We start from the raw sequence: 18335 nt of genomic DNA on the forward strand, positions 1-18335 counted from the left end.
CCCTTCCCCCAAATACAGCCCATCACCACATCCGTGGCTGGTTTTAATAATCAGAAGGGCAGAAATGGGAATCTGCTGAGGATGCAAAATCTCAAATTTTGTGTTAGAAGACACAGTTTAATGCAATGAACATTCCAATGAAAGTTCCACCCTATAAGATAAAGGAATAATTCATTGCACATACACTGGCAGGGTGAGCAAAGCAGTGGAAAGAGCTGAATAAACAGTGTCATGAATTGGCAGGTGCATTTAGCAGCTTACAAGATTTTTAATCTGAAGCATCTGTAAGATAGTAAATAATTATGAATCTTCACACTCAAGAATTATTTCCCTCTTAGCAGATTGGCATTAAGGCTGGAAGGCTACCAGGAAGGGAGATAGATGTACAGGTGTCATGATGGGTCAGAGTGGCCAGCAAGTCCTACTAGGATTCTCCAGAAAAGTTAATGGAGCTGTCTGGGGAATGGGTTAATAATACACACACCTGTTTTGAGCAGAAGGGAGAAAATGCAAATAAAAGATAACCTGGCAGCATCCTGATGTTTAAATAGTACTTAGAATGATAAAAACGTGCAGGATTTCAACAGAGACACTTGTAGAGTCATAGCCCAGGAGGGACTGAGATGGTCTTAATCAGGATCTGGTACAGTTTAGCCTCAGACCCAGGACTGCTATTAACTGCAGATTAAACTAAACAAACCACTCATGTCTAAATTGGAGGGAAACTTCTGCTTGGCATGTGACTTCCACAGTCCCAGCACCTCCTGGTTTCTGACAAACCATTACTCAAGCCTGGACAAAAACAGCCACTAACTTCAACACTTTCACAGAACATTTCTTGATTAAGGTCCTGCTTAATTTCAGGGTTTTACACTTCAAGCAACTGTCTCTGCTGTAACAAAGATCAAAGATTTTTTATGACTGTGATGTTATGGAATTTAACACAATTATATTCCTAGAAATATAAGCATGTACAGAAATATGGATAGTTAAAAAATACTGACATATAGAGGTACAAAAGAAATTTTTAAGCAATTCAGAACTATTATAGTAGTTGTTGTGAGAGAACCAAAATCTGCTGTTCTCTTGAACAGATAGAATTTGGATATCTGACTGCTTTATGTCATTTTGTAGTCTCACAAAGGGATGTATCAGAGACACATTTTATAAGTGTTTTAGAAACAAAAGCACAAAGGAATGCACACTCACAGAAGAAAGGTGAATTTAAAGACTATGAAAATAGCAAAATCTGTTTTAAGGACAGATAATATTTATGGCATATATCAGCTCATGCAAGAAAACCCAAAGCCCCAGCACAAACATATAGGAATCATACCACTCATTTTAATAGTGAAGAACAAAAATATTTGAAGAAACACATTACTTTAATCATGAAAGAGTTGGGCATATCTTTGATTTCTTCAAAGTATCTTTTATTCACAGCAGTCAACTGAATTGCAATAATTTATACCAAATGTGATCTGTTACATATCAAGAAAGGCCCTCAGGCAAGTTACCTAAGGAAACATTGTAATGCAATTTTGTACTCTAAATACAGAACAAATCCTTAAACAAATTCACTTTTAAGTGAAATTATCAGTGAGGATAAGTTGCTTTGGAAACCTAAATCACTGAGAGAGGACCTTGACTGCAAACCTGTGCTTTGGGAAATTTGTTCAAGATTTCTGTAGCCTGGGAAAGCACATGACTCTTCTCAAAGGGAATGAAGGAATAGTTACTGATGCCTTTAGTCAACATTCAATTATTGCAAAAATCTGAAAAGGTAATTTAGAAAATACATTCACAGTTAAGTCTACTCCTGCTTGATTGCTCCTGATACCTCTATGCTCCTCCACTGCCGGAGAGAAGTGCTAATTATTTGCATCTCCATCCATTTCACAGAGCCTATTTCCATCCCAAAGAGCTGTGGATACCATTCTACACCAGCAATGTTTACTTTCATTGTCATAGGGACCAGTGTGGCAGGTAAACTGGCAACATCTTCATCTTCCCAAACAGGAAAAGGGAGCAGCAGCAAATAAAAGCCACCTCAGAGCATCTCCAGCCCTGCAGATGGATGGCCATGCGGGCTGCAGAGGACAGCCAGCAGGTAGGATCACAAAATATTCTATGTATGTTAAGAGATGCTTGTGATTCACCCAAGAAGGGATCATTGCTTAATTCACACTTTCTTTCCCCTTTATCATTTTTCAGTAATCATCAGCAGCATACACAAATCATTGCCACTCTCTCTTCCCCCTCAATAATGAAGTACATGTAAATTTTAATAATTTCTGGCAGTAATTTCACAAGTTAGTTGTTGCTATCCTTTGTCCACGATCACTTTCTGCAGTGTTTTTCTGTTCAGTAATTTGGTTACCTCAGATAAATGGTAGCTGACTTACTGTATTTGCCCTGCTCTTCAATTAGACATCAGCAGCATTCCACTAGTGCACTCTCCACTGTTCAGACAATTTTTAGCTTGCACTAGGAATAATCTTAACAGACTCATGTACTTAGCTGATCCTTGCATGCAGTTTTGGCCTGATATTAGCAGGCTGCAGAACTGCTACAGTCAGGCAGCCATCTCCCATACAGCTCCTCCTGAGACAGCCAAGTGCAGAGGCGGACACCTGACCTCTGCTCTTCTGCACTGTGGCTCCCTACACTGTGGGATTCTCCCACCAGCCCCACGAATTTAGGATGTGGATATGCACTAACAACTTTTTTTCTGCTACTCTGCCTTCTTCTTTCATGTATTTGCTGTTCTCATCCTCAGCCCCTGAAGACAATTCCCAGCAGTATCTTGGGGTGCAGATGACTTCTGCGGTTCTGTGTTTGTTCTAATATTTGCTTTTCTAAATTTTGAATGCAATTTTTATTTCATAAGACTGCATTCAGAACAGTAGATTATCTAAATGCTGGATGAGAGAATTAAGGTAGAAAAAGCCTTCTTTGTTTGATAGTCTCTGACAAAAGGTAGTCAATGTCTGCAAAGATTCTATATTCAGACAGGATAACAGGGAACACAGCCAGAAATGCTGCTAAACCAGAGTTTGGCTAAATTTATTCTTCGTTAACTCTTCATCTTGGAAAGACCAGTGAATTTTGAAAAATAAAGTCAATAAATTATAGCAGTCAAAACCATCCTGGTCTTTGGTAAATTATTTCAACTTTGTATTTCTTTTTTGTTCTAAGGGGCAGCTCAAGGGAACCGCTCATGCCAATAGAATGAGGTACATGCATTCTAAGAGTACTAAGTCTACTGTCTTCAAAACAGGCTTTTTAAAATCTTCATAAAAGTAAACAATACCTGGCTATTAGTACCACCCCAGGTGAATATGTAACCTATTTCATTTTAAATTTACTAATATGCAGCTACATATATTTTAGATTCATCAATATTAGAATAATAGTCAATGTGGAATAGGAAGCAGGATACTGACAATAGCAATAGTAGAAATTACACATTTCTATAGCTACTTTTTAACCTTGTATTAATTTGTATTGTTTGCATAATCTCATATAGTTGTAGTTTTTAGTTGTTTTATGAGAAGTGCGGCAAGTGAGAAATTGACTTTTACATTTTTCCTGGCTTGCATTCTGTCATTACCTAGAGGTTACATTTTCATCCTTGTGGATTTTGCTCTTTCATTTTTTTTTAACAGACAGCCAAAGAGCAAATTGACTGTGATTTGCTGTAACTGTGGGTTAAACATCCGTACTATCCACAAGAAAAAAGACAAAGCAGGCTTCCTTGTTGTGGGCAATAGTCATACACTTAAAATCTAGGGTTGGCAGGCTTGCTATATGCAGGAACCCTGAATTTCTGAGGGGAAAAAAGATTAAAAAACAAAACAAAAAAAAAAAACCCAACCCACATAAAAACCAAACCATCATAGGGCATTCAGTAGGTCTAAAGGCACAGCACAACCCAGTGAACCCAGGTGCTTAGGTCCAAGGTTTCCTGCAAGTCACAGACACATCCAAATGCAACTTCAGTTGAGCAGTTAATGGAAAAGACAGAGAATTTGTGTCTAATAAAGGAAAAACTTAGAACATTTGATAAACCATTTTGCCAGTACTGTTTGTGCACAATGTACTAACTTCAGAACTGTGTCTGCAGTATTGTTAATATAAAAGACAAAAAGCAAACTAAGTTATTTTCCTAAGGCTTTGAATTCTCAATGTATATTTTGTATACGGCTTATGCAAAAGAGTTTCTTGGTTTTGAATATACTTCCCATTTGAGCTCACAAAATTTGCCTGAAGCATTGAGCAAGCTCTTGTAAACATGAGACCATAAAAGTGGCCACACAAGGAAACATAGCAAAGGGTTTTTTTCCACTGTAAAAACTGCTCTTTTCCATACAAGAATGCATATCTACAGGCATGAAATTGAAAAAAAAAATTGCACGGATGACAAACTGGAAAAAAAGTAAAGAGATTATTTTGGCCTAGCTTGTAAATATTAGTATGTGTTTAATGCTAGGAGTTAGTTTTGTGAAGTCAGCTGTTGGCATGAAGAGAAACATTTGGGAACTTTTGCAGATTCTCCAAGTATGATATATTAAGATCCTAACAAGCCAAAGTGGGGAAAACCACTCTAAGTTGTTTCAAGTCTTTCCATTTCCCAAGTGGCAGTCGTTTTTATTTTCTAACGTTTTGGCTTTCAGTTGTATTTTTGTGTCCTTTGCTTTTAACAGTATTTATTTACCCATGTCCATGCACAATCCAGTTTCAACTAAAATTTTCAGTTCTAGTTTTGTCTGCCCTGTCTGTGCATTGCCCTTCCTGAAGCACTTGTTTTGAATTGGAGCTACCCCAAATTTCTTGTATTTTCTTTCAGTATGAACTATGGCTGCAGTTTCTCAACACATTATTTCCAGAGAGTTGTGTAGCATGCTGTACACCACATCAGTGAACTGATTTTGCTGAAAAATGACCTGGCAAAAACGAATTCTTTTTATGTGAACTCGGTCTGATTGACTGTGAGGCCACACAAGGAGTTGTGCTGGCACAGCTTCAAAGTGTCGTGCCATGCTGTGGGAACAGAGCAGGGAAGGTCCAGGAGCATTTGAAGCTGTGTCAACCTTCCCCCACACCCCATACACAACGTGCTGTGCAAGCCCTGCCAATTCCTTTATTTTCATCCAACAGCCTTGCTGTGTGCGGTCTCTCCTCAGATCCATCTGCTCCTTACATTGTTTACTTCCCCGGATCTATGTCTCCTTTTATCACCTCTCCAGCCTCTCAGGTTTTCTCCCCAGAAGAAATCCACCTCTATTAAATTCGCTGGCTGACATCGATATGCAAATATCTGCAGATTCACTGAAAGTGAAATTACATTATTCAAATAGCCTCTGGTCCTCTTTACTTTGTTAAACAAATGAAGACAGAAACAAAAAAGACTGAGTACCTATATTTGCATTAGCATTTTACACATTAATTTGTTAAAGACTCGGTGCTAACCCTACCCAAACCAAAGCACTACCACTTTCCTAGGAAACAGTGGGAAGACTCCATTGAATACCTGGTTTGCTTCACACCCTTGTGTCCTGGCAATTGCAGGAAGCATCCAGCTCCAGAGCCATACCTTCAAAATGGTCAAACAAAGCCTACACTGCTTCAGTAACAGGACTCTCTTCCCACACATCTATTTATAGATTGCGTCTGTTCATGGGGATTTTTAAATAATTCTTTCTCTCTTCATTCAGTTGTTCTGATTTTTGACTATGCACAGACACAAAAAAGAGGAATTACTTGATAGAACATTCTTTAGCAACTAGAACTGCAGTTCTAGAAAGGAAACTGTCACCCTGATGCTTTTAAAAGCTTCTAGTGGGGCCAATGCACATAAATATACCTGGAAACTTAAACCCCCTCTGTTTTACTAGGACACTTCAATGCTTCACTTCTCCCCACAATTTTAATTCAAGTTCCTGATTTCCTGTCTGGCCCTGTGTCTGCAAACACATAAAAGCTCTGGTTACTGAACATATTCCCAAGGTTATCAAGCTGAACTAGCCTCTCTCTGTCTCTGTCCCAGCCAAACTATGGAGAAACCTTCCCATAGGTCATTTTTGTATCCCTCCAGGTCTCATCTCTGGCTGGCTTTCCTTAGCCCTCCTCTCTGAATGTGAGAGAAGTGTAGCACAGCATAATTCAAGCTGGACTTGCCTTGACAGTCATGTTTCTTTTGTCCTCTTTTTCTATTTGTGCCATGCTCAGAGACTTATTTTGCTACAGGCATGACAAAGCCCTGTGCAGGACAGCTGGCCGTGATTTCTGCTGGTGTGTTTCACCACCCCCAGGTCTTTACACTTTATTTAGCAATTCCTTGGCAATCATGGCAGATGATTCTGCTTTGTCATTAGGCAGAAATGTTTCATGCGTTCTTACTGGAATTTGAATGTGCTAATTCCTGAGAAACACTTTCCAAAGCTGCAACATACGTAAGCTAATATTTGTAATTGCACACAGATGTATGTACATCAGTTTCTCACACAGGTATATATGTATTTATTTTCCATAGCAAATACTTTTTTTGTTTCACATTATATTTTTATATTCCCACACAATTATAGATATTTTTCCCTTCCTGGATTCTAGTTAATACCTAGTTATACCTCCCTTTCTCCACTGCATTTAAGCCTGATTTAAGTACTGGTTTTGTTTCTTCTCACTTAAATGTGCACACCAGTTAAAGTCCATCCAATTCACTTTCAAGCACATGTTGAAACTGAATATGACATTTGCAGTCTTTGCTGTTCACTTCTCTGGTATTCTTTATTCTGATCCTCTGCATCAACTTTGTTCTTCATATTTAGTAAGTTTTAATTCAAATCAGGAATGAAAATGCAGCTACTATTGGAAGCAAATAATTCCATTACATTGTTGCTGGCATTGGCCCAGTGAACTCACTGATGTAGTTTTCCTGGAGTGAGTACTTGCAATAAAATCAGCAGGAGCATTTCCACTGGAAAAGTTACATAAGCGTATGTGTATCTCAAGGATCAGAGCTGCATATCCAGCTCTTAGGGTTTAAGGTCAAGTTCTTTGGGTCACAACAGAGAGATGCCATTGCAATCAACAGCTGCTGTCTGGTTGCTTTCCTTGTTCCCTACCCAGCAGAGAAAGGCTTTCATTCTTTCCAAGGAAGTCTTTCTCAGAGTGTGGTTACTGCTGTACCCCTGCACAGCCCTGACACCATTCTTCCCTTGAGCCTGTTCCTTGCTGTCCTAACCACAAATATAAACAACAAATCTTTCCTATCATCCTTTTCCACCGGCAGACTATTAAATTCTCTTTTGTCTCCCTGCATTTTCCCCTGCTTTTGGTAGCAAAGTTCTAATTTGTCCAAGCTTTCCTTCTCTTTTAGCACAAGTTCTCTGCTGTTCTTTGCCCTAGCTCAAACCTCCTCCACCTAGTCTGTAATTCCCCTGAAACCTGGCACCCAAATCCAAACATGATGTTGCAGCTGAAGCTGTTCTGATGAGCTGCTGAGTCGCTTCACACAGGCTGTTTAAGCTCTCCCAGGAGTCATTTCTCTCGTGCAAGACCAGCACAGCATTGCTCACATCTGCTCTGCCTGTAACTCTCAGATCCTTCCCATCAGGGCTGCAGTTCAGCAGAAGGGATCCCATCACCGGGATGGAAGCTGACTGTTCCTGCCCAAATGAAGTTCATTGTTTTGGTCTTCATGGAGTTTTCCCCCTTACTACTCACTTCAATTTGTGTGACCTTCTTTTTTTCTGATCAACAGTTGAGGCTCCTTTTTTGCTGGGATTGTTAGGTCACCCTGCACCAGCAAGGACAGGGGAACTGGTGTAATTCTCTTTTGCTGCACATGAAAGCATACTTGAAAGTTTATAAATCAATAGGTTTGCCTCATCTGCCACTGAAGCTAAGGGCAGGGGGGACTTTGTGACTGGTTTAACATCAACCATACTGCATTACTATATTTAATCATTTCACCTATATATTCAAATGTACACTGTGAGTGGGTGAAGGAATCTGCTGTGATTCAGAGTCAGGGTGTGTCCCAGCCTGCTGATCAGCATTCAAGTATGAAGGAGAATTCTTAGTGCTTCTAAGTCAGGAGAGCTAATGACTGCCACACACCTACTCTCTTAATGGAACCATTGCCCTGGAAGACAACAACTGAGGTCAAACCATCCCTTGACTGGGCCCATTTTCAAAAGACATGTTTGCAAGCCTCAAATTTGACCTCTCCCTTCCATGGACACAGCCTAATCCTGGTCAAAATCTAAAGGGAGGGTGAAGCAGACCCACATTCTTCTCACCCTCTGGAGGTGAACAACCTGTCCCTGTGTTACCACACAAGGAAGTAGAGATGCACACTCACAGTGGAGCAGCTGGCAGTGACAGGAGGTGGAAAGAGGCAGTGGGAAGCTGGGGGACACTGTGAGAGAAGCTGTAAGAGAAAGGCATGGCAGGCGAGGGGCAGAGGAAGCAGAGACAGGAGGGAGGAAAGTAGAGAAACGGGGAACACAGGGGTCAAAATGTTTCCCTGTGGTTCTGTTCCCAACACTTTTTTTTAATAAGTCCATTAGAAAGGAATCTCTGCAAGGATTCTCCTTGTGGAGCTTCCCTAGAGCCATCACAACTGGCCCCTGAAGTGATACCTCCCTGACAATTTCCTACAGCCCAGAAATCTCGAGTGCTGAAATCAAGTCAGGACCATACAAAAAGAAGGAATAAAGAGCATTAGGACCTGCAAGCTCCAGCATCACTGGTTCATATAATGTTACAACTCTTACAACTCCCGTTTATGAGGTTAAAAAAATAATGATTCACAAGACTGGCTGTCACCTGGAATGATTTAACCAGGCCATCCCTAATGTAAATGACATTGACTCACATTTCCAGATGTAGGTGGAACTGGCAATTGTCTTTTCCTCATAATTGTCTTAACTTGCTTTGCTAGTTAGAAATAGTTTCCTAGATTATATTTCAAATCTGGTAATCATTAGAGGTGCATTCTTCCCATAGATGTTTGTATTTGTAGTTGATGGAACATCTAGGACAGAATTTGACCTACAAACTTAGATATGTAGCAGCAGCCTAAACAGAAATACATGTACTTAAATCTGAACCAGAACTAAAGTAAGATTTCTTGATATATACACAAAATTTAAAATATGAATGTACATGTTGGGGCAGACAAGATTTTTGTGAGGGCTTTTTTTTCCCTTACCCCTGAAGTTTTTCAGGTTACTTACCTTTAAGCAACCCTTTAATTAAATTTAATACAATTGTCAGAGGAAAATAATAGCTAATGCAGAGGAAAAACCTTTAAATAACAGGATAAAAGAAATGTTGGAAATCTCTAAAAAGTTTACTCAAAAATAGTACATGTAAACTGAGCAAATTATGAAATATCATCCCCCATTGGTTTTCATCCAAAAAGTGCTTGGACTCTCCTCCTCCTTCTGTCTGTCTATTCAATCCCAAGGCATAGGTTTATCCCAGCTTCTACTGTGTGACGTTGCAGTGACATCAGTGGCTGAGCTGCCTGCAGCCACTGATGTCACGTATGTCAAGACTTCCAGCACAGAGATTCAACCCAATTACTGTGACCTGACACACTTGCAATCTAGTACAGCCTCAAGTCTCAGAGCAACAGCCCCTGAAACCACCAGAGTCCCATGTGAAAGCTGAAACCAAGCCAAACAAGACTGAATTAAACCCAGGAGACAGGTATTCTGATAAACCATCATTACATCACACAGTTTGCTGATCCATGCTTACTTTGCTTGTTGGAGGACTTTGGGTGAGATACCCATATGCTTTTTAAGAACAGAAGTGTTGACAATCCAGGAGGAAATGACAGGGCTGATGATATCCTGCCCTCGAGCACCCATCAGGGACTTAACACAATCAATGGGTGGACTGATGGGTGGGGAGTGAAGCTGCACTGCAGAGCAAAGTGGTGGCAAGGTGAGGGGCAGCCCCCAGGCAGATCCATGCAGTGTTTGTTGATTCTGCCCCTAACAGGGAGGGGTTACACTGCAGAAGCTGAGACAGCTTAAAGGGGAGGTAAGGAAACATCAGACATGGTCACTCTGTGTTTGAGAACCACATGTACACATCTTATGCACCAGGATTTTGCAATGTTCATAATAAAACAGAATTACAGAACAGGTCAGGTTGAAAGGGACCATGGTGGGACATCTGCTCCAAGCTCCCTGCTCAAGCAGGGCCATCCCAGAGCACATGGCACAGAATTGTGTCCAGATGGTCCTTGAGTATCTCCACTGAGGGAGACTCCACACCCTCTCTGGACAATCTGTCCAGTGCTCAGTCACCTGCACAGTAAGGAAGTTCTTCCTCATGTAGCTGCCAGTTAACAGGTGCTTTCCTCACTTTCCAGCTTTATAAAAGCTTGTGAACAAAGCTTCTGTTTCTGCACCTTTCCTATTTTTGCCTCCTACACTCTTTTTAACTACCATTGAGAACCAGAACCCCTAAACTGAGAATACAATAATAATGTGCTATTTTTGGGGGAAAAATAATTACCCAAATGCAGGAATGTACCCTATAAATCTCAGCAGCCTAGTGTCTTTATTCCAAAAGAGAGGTCACAGATAACTGGACTTAAAATGAACCACTTGAGGACAAATTAACCATTAGATTACTTTGTAAATTGCTGTCTATTTCAAGTTCATTGCTTGTGTGTTGATATAAATAAATGTGTACTATCTAGGACAGTGATGAACAGTGACTGCAGTACCCTGGAAATTTTTGTTTCTAATCAAATCCTTTGTTCTGTCATCAAGTTTCAGAAAGTGATTTGTGCATAAATATTAATAAATAACAAATTATGTGTTATTATTACTATATATTAACTATTTTTTCCCATAATATTCTTTTCAATGCTCTTAGGAGATAAAGCCAGTTCTCCTGTGGAAGAGTGGACACAGACTGTGACTATCACTATTGAAGATCCAAGAGAAGTTCTCTTAGATAAGACTCTTAAGCAGACTGATCTGGTATCTGAGTGTTCACAGTAGTCACTCTGTTCTCTCCAGAAGGGAGCAGCATGCAGGCAGGGAGAATAAGAAGAATTTTTAAAGCAGTGATCTCTGACAGGAGTTTGGGGGTAGATACAAAAGTGTGACATAGCTGTACGGGAAGCAAATCATCAGAGGGTCCATAGCCTCTCTTCAGAGGCAGATCATAGGGGAAAAGGCAACTCATAGGAAAAAACATTTTCACAGCAGACAGAAAAGAAAATAAAATACAGAGGCAGCTGTGGTGAAGCAGCCAGGATTCAGGCTCCCAGGAGATTTCCCAGCCCAAGGGAACAGGGGAAGCAGCCGGGATGCAGGCTCCCAAGAGCTTCCCAGCCCAAGAGAATGGCTGGAGGGCTTGCTCCCTCTACTGGAGCATCCTAATAGACCCACAAGAGACTTGCTGGTTTGACACACTCTCAATCCCACAGCAAAGCTCTCAGACTAGGAAGTAAAAATTAATGCTGTGTTGATTACTATTGCTGGCTTAGTGCCACAAGAATTTTTTTAAAAGAGACTATGTAGCTCAACATGCAGCTGAAAGCAGAGGAGAGAAAGCTATTTCATTGCTTTTGTTTTGAAAAGAATCAAAATAAGGCATACAAATTAAAATCTGTATTTTTCACATCATAATTCTGTCAGTTCAGTCGAACAGGATCACAGGAAAAGCAGGCAGACCTTTCCAGTGTCTCATGTAATGCAGAAGGGCAGCTCTTGCTGTATGACCTTTGCTCCAGGGACAGCCTGGCCTTAAACACTTGGGCTCACAAATAAATAGCCTATTCCTGCAGGAAGCAGAGAGTAAACCTCTCCCAAAGCATCTCCAGACAAACACAACGTCACCACTGGGGTATTGAGCACTCACATCAGGTGAGATGGGTCAGGGCAGCCTGAGGCACAGTGACAGCAAGAAACCATGACTCAGACACTCGCTGACACTGCTCTACTCTTGCTTGAAAGAGTCGGTGGCTGAGACTCCTCTTTCTCTTTTGTAGAATCAGGGTCACCTTTGGCTTCTGCCATTGCAGGATGTTGCACTTTGCAGCTCAGCTTTCTCTCTGCTGAATTCAGGAAGCCTTATTTCTTCATGCCTTTTTAGACCTTAGGTTACACAGTGTTGGTGTGGAATCTGCCTTCTGTCTCCAGTATCTGACATTTGGTACAAAGACTGCCAATTTCAGCTAACCATTACAGGCATGAGAGTAAAAAAAGTAAAACATTTGGCTAAAAACTCATCTAGATATATTTTAATGGATTTTGTGGCCTCTCCAGTTTACATGGCTTCTCATTTGCCAACTTTCTGTCATCCCAGTGAACATCTTGGTCCTCTGGTGCTCCATCACCTTACGAAGTCAATGGAGGAAATGGAAACCAAGCTCTGCAGCAGTGATAAAGAGGAAGCCTTCAAAAGAGAATTACCTTACTGTATAGGAGAAATAGACTTCACAGCTTCTGGGAAGAACCTTGGAAAGGTATGGGCACTGAGGAGTTTCAACCCTCTTACAGTATTGCTGTTCTTAGCAGTAAACTCACCATCTCCAACAGCGAGAGTCAGTGTGCCAGAGTGAGGCAGCACATTATGCCCCAAGTGAGGACCATGCCATCCTGAACATGAGTGTGGTCTAAAACATGGCCTTTTAATATTCAGAAATCAATCACTTGATTTGCAATTACATGATACAAGTACAGGTGATCACTTTTCCCTTTAAAAGAAAAATCAGTTATGTACCCTGCTTCCTTCATTTTGTATCCTTTCCCTAGTTTAACCCACCAAAAATTAATCACTATTTTTACATTTTAGACGTACTTTTGAGCTGTTTCAAGGTTTTCCTTAAAGTTCTCTCTCTGTTCTGCTGATATGCAAAGAGGGATGTGTATGGAGCACCTCCTCACTAGTCCCATGCATAAGTTAGTACTAGAGCAGAAGGAATTCCTAGGAATTCCTGAAATCTGTCCCAAGGTTTTGTTTCACCATAAAGTCTTCAGCAGAAGACCAAAATATACACAGAACTGGAAGAAGCAGTAGATTCATGTAATGTGTCTTCAAAAAACAGATATGAAATCAGGGAAATATTTCAGCTTTTGCAGAAACAAAAAACACCTACAGAATTTGTTGACTTTCCTAGGCTGCCATGAAACTGAAGGCAATTCAAGAGAAAGCTGTATGGGAGAGTGTGGTTTGTCAGTCTGCAACACAGAACAAACCCATGGAACTGACCCAATTAGTGAGGTGGCAATTACACAGAAGTCTGCTATGTTAATTCAAGTATTCAGTTCTCTGTCAAATCTTGCTCAAATAATTTTTTCTTAAATATCCAAGTTGATGATAACTTCCCGTTTGCCATGAACAGACACTTTACTGTATTTTCCCCTGCTGTTGTTATTTATTGGATTTTTTTTTGTGTTTGTTGAAGTTTATGAAGGTCCAGAGTACCATTCACCCTGGAATTATATTTGAAGTTATGCTCAACAAATGGAAGTTACCTGCTCCCAATTTGGTTATCTCTTTAGTAGGGGGAGAAGAAGATTTTCAGATGAAGCCTTGGCTACGGGACACTTTAAAGAAAGGGTTTATAAAGGCAGCTGAAAGCACAGGTGAGTGCTTTAGGCCTTAAAGAAGAAATTTGTATTCCTGATGGATTCTCACAGCTAGCCCCTAGCAGTGATCTGGAAATTACAATGGGCCTGCTCACACAATTATTTTTGAAAATTCAAGACTTTGCTGAATGCAACCTACATGTAAATACCTTTGAAAATGAAAGTGATTGTATTATACTAGGAAAAATAAGTTCTTTCAAATCAAATCACTCTAGGTAACCATTTCTGAAGTGTGAAATTACCTGATATTATTCCCTCAGAGGTGACACTAGAAATACATCATCAAAATGGACCAAATACAATTGCCCCTCTTTTGTGCCATCATAAAATAATTCTGAGGAGAACACAGCAATTTGACTTCAACCAGAGTGAATTTAGGTCAAAAAAAGAATTTCTACATTCTTACATGCAAAATACAGTGAAAATATCTGTGAGCATTTCACAGCAAGCTCTTGGTTTAGCTTCACTGCTCCAGACAAGATTGTACCAGTTTTGCTTTTTGTAATGAGACAGCCCAGTACCAGAGCTCTTTTTGGTACTTTTATGCCACACAGATATTCTCTATCTCCATCCCTCTGTACTTCAGACTGGGCACCATCAAGATCCCCAGTTTCTTTATGTTACATATTTGAAAAAGGTCAGCCTGCTTTTTACCTAGGGTTCTCCAAATTCCTTGTCACTGTTACAACACTGCTGCAAATTCTATTATCCTGGAAAATTCATGCTCCACACACCCACAAGAACAGGAGAAAGAACTTCAGTTTAGGCAGGTTATGCCTGAGATCTTCTGCTAACAGGTGATTACGTGGGACTTTTTAGGCCTCAATTCAAGTCAACAACTTCCCTGACTCTGTCCCTTTCCTCTTCCTTGTAAACCTGGTACAGGGATGTTTCTGCTCCCATGTAGACTGTGAGTAACTCCAGAGTGGACACAGCACTCTTGATGAGCATATTAACATCAGAGTAAAAATGGCCATGTTGCATCACGTGATATATGAAGAATGTCTGCTTGAGCTCATAATTTCTTCTTGCTTTCCTTATTAAATTCTTATGTACTTTGCATGTATTTTATTTCTCAAAGTTACAGTCCATCAAGACCTGTCTTCTTGTTATCTATTTTGGAAAACCCTTAAATCCAGTACTGTAAGTAATGCTACTCGACACACAAACACATTGCAATACAAAGAAATTCTCTGACTGCTTTTTAAAAATAATTTCAGGCGCCTGGATTTTCACCAGTGCTCTGCGTGTAGGAGTAACAAGACACTTGGTGCAAGCAGTGCGAGATCTTGCCCTGGCCAGCACCTCATCCACCCTGAGTGTGATTGCCATAGGAATAACTTCACTCAGGGAAATCCAGCACAGAGAAATCCTGGAAAACACAAAGGTACTGCTCTCTTATTCTGTTGTTCGGATGGAAGCCCCACCCTTACAGAATTTGTAACTTGTTGGCAGAACAACTTTGATATACCTTAAACAAACAGAAGTGGGGCTTGAGCTGTGTTTTGGGAGGAAGCAGAAAGAGAGCTCAAGGATTGTTGGATGATTCTGTGCCCTCCGTGCCCAGCGGGTGGCAGCATTAGGCATCAGCAAAGCCAGCAGCGCAGGGTTGAACGTCAAGAAAATATCCCAGAATAAGGGACTTTGCATGGATTTCTCCCTTGTCCATTGTCTGCAGAAGCACTTACTCCTAGCTATTACATAAACACTGCAAAAAGCATATTTTATATTATGAGACACCAGACATAAATATTCCAGGACAATTTTTTCTTTAAGTAGCCAATGAATTGGTATTTACTACACAAAAAGTTGCTCAATACAACAGGTCAAAAATACCAGCCATGCTGGATTTCACCTAGTTATAGGGAATCCTCAGACTGGGTCAAGGGAATCAAAGTTCTTGGGAAGAAAACAGAAACAACACACCAACAAATAAAAAACCTCACCCAACAAAACTGTTGCTGAAAGTGTTGCTGCTGAATGGACACAGAAGTGGAGAGAAAAAAAAGAACTAGCATTCCCTTCCTGTCACTGGATATACAGTCTGTCCTGAGTAGGACATTATAACAATAAAATAGGTGTTTAATGACAGTGAATGACAGTTTCTCTGTACTAATTTATTCCCTGCAGAAGCTAAGAAACAAATGACAAAGATAGCCCTCTGAATTCACATCAAGTTGTTCTCTCAGACAGGCCTGAAAGTACCAGCTAGAGGCTGAGAGACCATAGCCAGATCATACCAGCAACTTATTGTCATTGGTCTTTTTTTCTTTTTTTTTGCCAATGACAGCTACCTGTGTGTTCTACCAGGTGGGACTCTTTAGCTGGAAGACTTTAACCTATTTGTGTGGCAACTGGGCCAAAAGGGCCTCAAAGGAAAGAATTTGGTTCATTGTGTTTGTGAATTTTGTTCAGGAAAGCTTTCAAATGCAAACTATTTGACCTCTCTTCTAGGCTAAGTGATCAAAATGCATCTGGATCTTTCCCTATCAGCAGCTACAAAACAAGTGCACTCTCTTTTTATTTTCTCCCCCTCAACTAAAGCCCAAATTTTTTGTCGAGGGATATTTTGCAAAGAGCATTCCTGACCCTATGACTTCTGGCACAGCTTACACCCAAAGATATTTTGGTTTTTAGTCAGTAACTTAAAGACAAAGGAACTACAGACAGGGATGTTGATCTAAACCCAACTCTCTTTATATTTGGCACCAACACAAGCAGCTTGTTGTATAAAATAGGGCTAACAACCCCCACTAGCAAGGAGAAAAACAAGCCCTGAAATCAGTGGATTGCTCCTGTTGTAGTAAAGCAGATGGGATTTATTTTCTTTATGTAGGAAAACCTAATTTTCTGTTTACATAACTAATTTTTATATAGTTTTCACAGCTCTTGTGTTCAACTCTACTACTACTCTGGTTAGTAGTTTTTTGCTACCTAATGTATTGGTTAGTAAATGGTGTCTTATGTGTTTACCAAGTTTCTCTAGTCTTGGATACTTTACATAATTTTTTACAGATTCTGATGGGGCAGATTTCTTGTTTTTGTAGGTGTGAATGGCTCTGTTACTAGAATAGTTTGTTTTGTTAACTGACTTTTTATTCCTTTGATTCTTTCTTATGGTAATTTATAGGCTAAGTTGGTAATTCAACAGAACAAAGTCTAATTTTATAGAACCTTTCTTTTATAATATCTTTACTTATGTGTAACACCCTCCCATCTCTTCTGTGCTAATGGTATGCTTTAAACATCATTGAAAGATCACTTCCACATTTTCAGGGAATAGAGAGGAAAATCCCCAAAGGCTTTTTTTCAATTGGTTGTTGTGTCTCGGTGTCCTAATCAAAGGCCAGATCTTTGGTGAGGAGGATTAATGTTACATGGCAGCAGAATAGGGGCACACCCTATGTCAAAGCAAAATCTGAAGGAAATTAATTATGGCAAGAAGCTTTCCCCAAGGAAGGAGAGACAGAGAGAAGAAAGTGAAAGAAACGTGCAAGTTTACTGCTTTTTAGTGCAGGGAAAAATGCAATACACAGTGACAACTGCCAAGATTTTAAACAGTTGTGTTAATCTACCTGCTTGCAAGAGGACAACGATTAGGAAAGTGAAAAAGAGTAATCAGACATTCACAGCCTGGAATGCTGTATCAAAGTGGATGGGCAACAGATAGATTTGTTAAGAAAGAAAGGAAGTTTGAAAAAGTGTATGTATAGAAGCCCATATGTAGTGCAATATTCAGAACAAAAAACTGTAGCATGGGTTCTGTTTTACCTAGAAGATGAGTTTGTGCAAAAAAAAATTAACAAATTTTAAAGGTATAATATAATACCACTCACCCAAAATAAAAGAGGATTCCCCTTTCTAAAATCTATCTGCCACTGCCTCTTAGAATGCAATTTCCAAACTGAGAATAACCATCAGATTACATATAACCCTGCCAATTGAGTAAAGCTGTGTATAAATTGACAGGGACATGGAGCAGGCTAACTCATTCACTGGCCTAAACATGGACAAAGCACTACTGAAATGAATAGTTTGCCCCTCTTTACACCAGCTGAGGCTTCCCATCTCCATACACAATTATCAGGTCTCATGGCCCCTTTCCATTCATCCAATAAACCATTCCAAAACCCACATTCCAGAGATGCTGATTGATCTCACTATATTTTGCAGAGGCCAAGAGGGAAACTTGAGGGGCTCCAGCTATCAGTCCTGCCAAATCTGCCTGCTTCCAGAAGGAACACATTTTCTCTCTTCATCCTTTCCAAGGGTCTATCAAAGTGTCTCACAGGTGGTGAGCTGTGTCAGGGTGCAGACAGCACAGAAATGGAGAGGAAGGATATCAAAACACGGGCTGGGCTTTGCAGAGAGCACTGACATCTCCCCTCCTCCCTCTAGAGTGAAAGCCTTGTACACTACCAGTCAGATGACAGCACCCAAGGCCCACTGTATTCCTTGGACCACAACCACTCCCACTTCATTTTGGTGGACCACACCACGCCAGAGGAGCCGGATGGAACCACCAAGCTCCGCCTGGCCTTGGAGAAGCACATCTCAGAGCAGCGCACGGGATACGGGGGTGAGCAGCCTCTGGGGAGCCATCCAACCTGAGCAGTGCCCCTGGCCCTAGCTGTGCCCTAGTTACCCCCAAAGGTGGCTCCAGCTCTCAAATGAGCCTACAGAGGCAAGACCAAGTCAACA

The 18335-nt window shown here is 40.5% G+C and overlaps 1 protein-coding gene across 1 annotated transcript in view; it reads left to right on the plus strand.

The window, feature by feature from the left end:
* The first annotated feature begins 12391 nt into the window (after nt 1-12391).
* The window catches only part of TRPM5 (transient receptor potential cation channel subfamily M member 5), a 36233-nt gene continuing 30289 nt past the window's right edge, over nt 12392-18335 (plus strand). The window contains exons 1-4 of the mRNA XM_030950019.1: nt 12392-12508; nt 13451-13631; nt 14855-15021; nt 18033-18213. Of these exons, the coding sequence (XP_030805879.1) occupies nt 12392-12508; nt 13451-13631; nt 14855-15021; nt 18033-18213 (646 nt within the window). The remainder of the gene's footprint in view (nt 12509-13450; nt 13632-14854; nt 15022-18032; nt 18214-18335) is intronic.

Source organism: Camarhynchus parvulus, chromosome 5 (genome assembly GCF_901933205.1).
Source record: "Camarhynchus parvulus chromosome 5, STF_HiC, whole genome shotgun sequence".
NCBI lineage: Eukaryota > Metazoa > Chordata > Aves > Passeriformes > Thraupidae > Camarhynchus > Camarhynchus parvulus.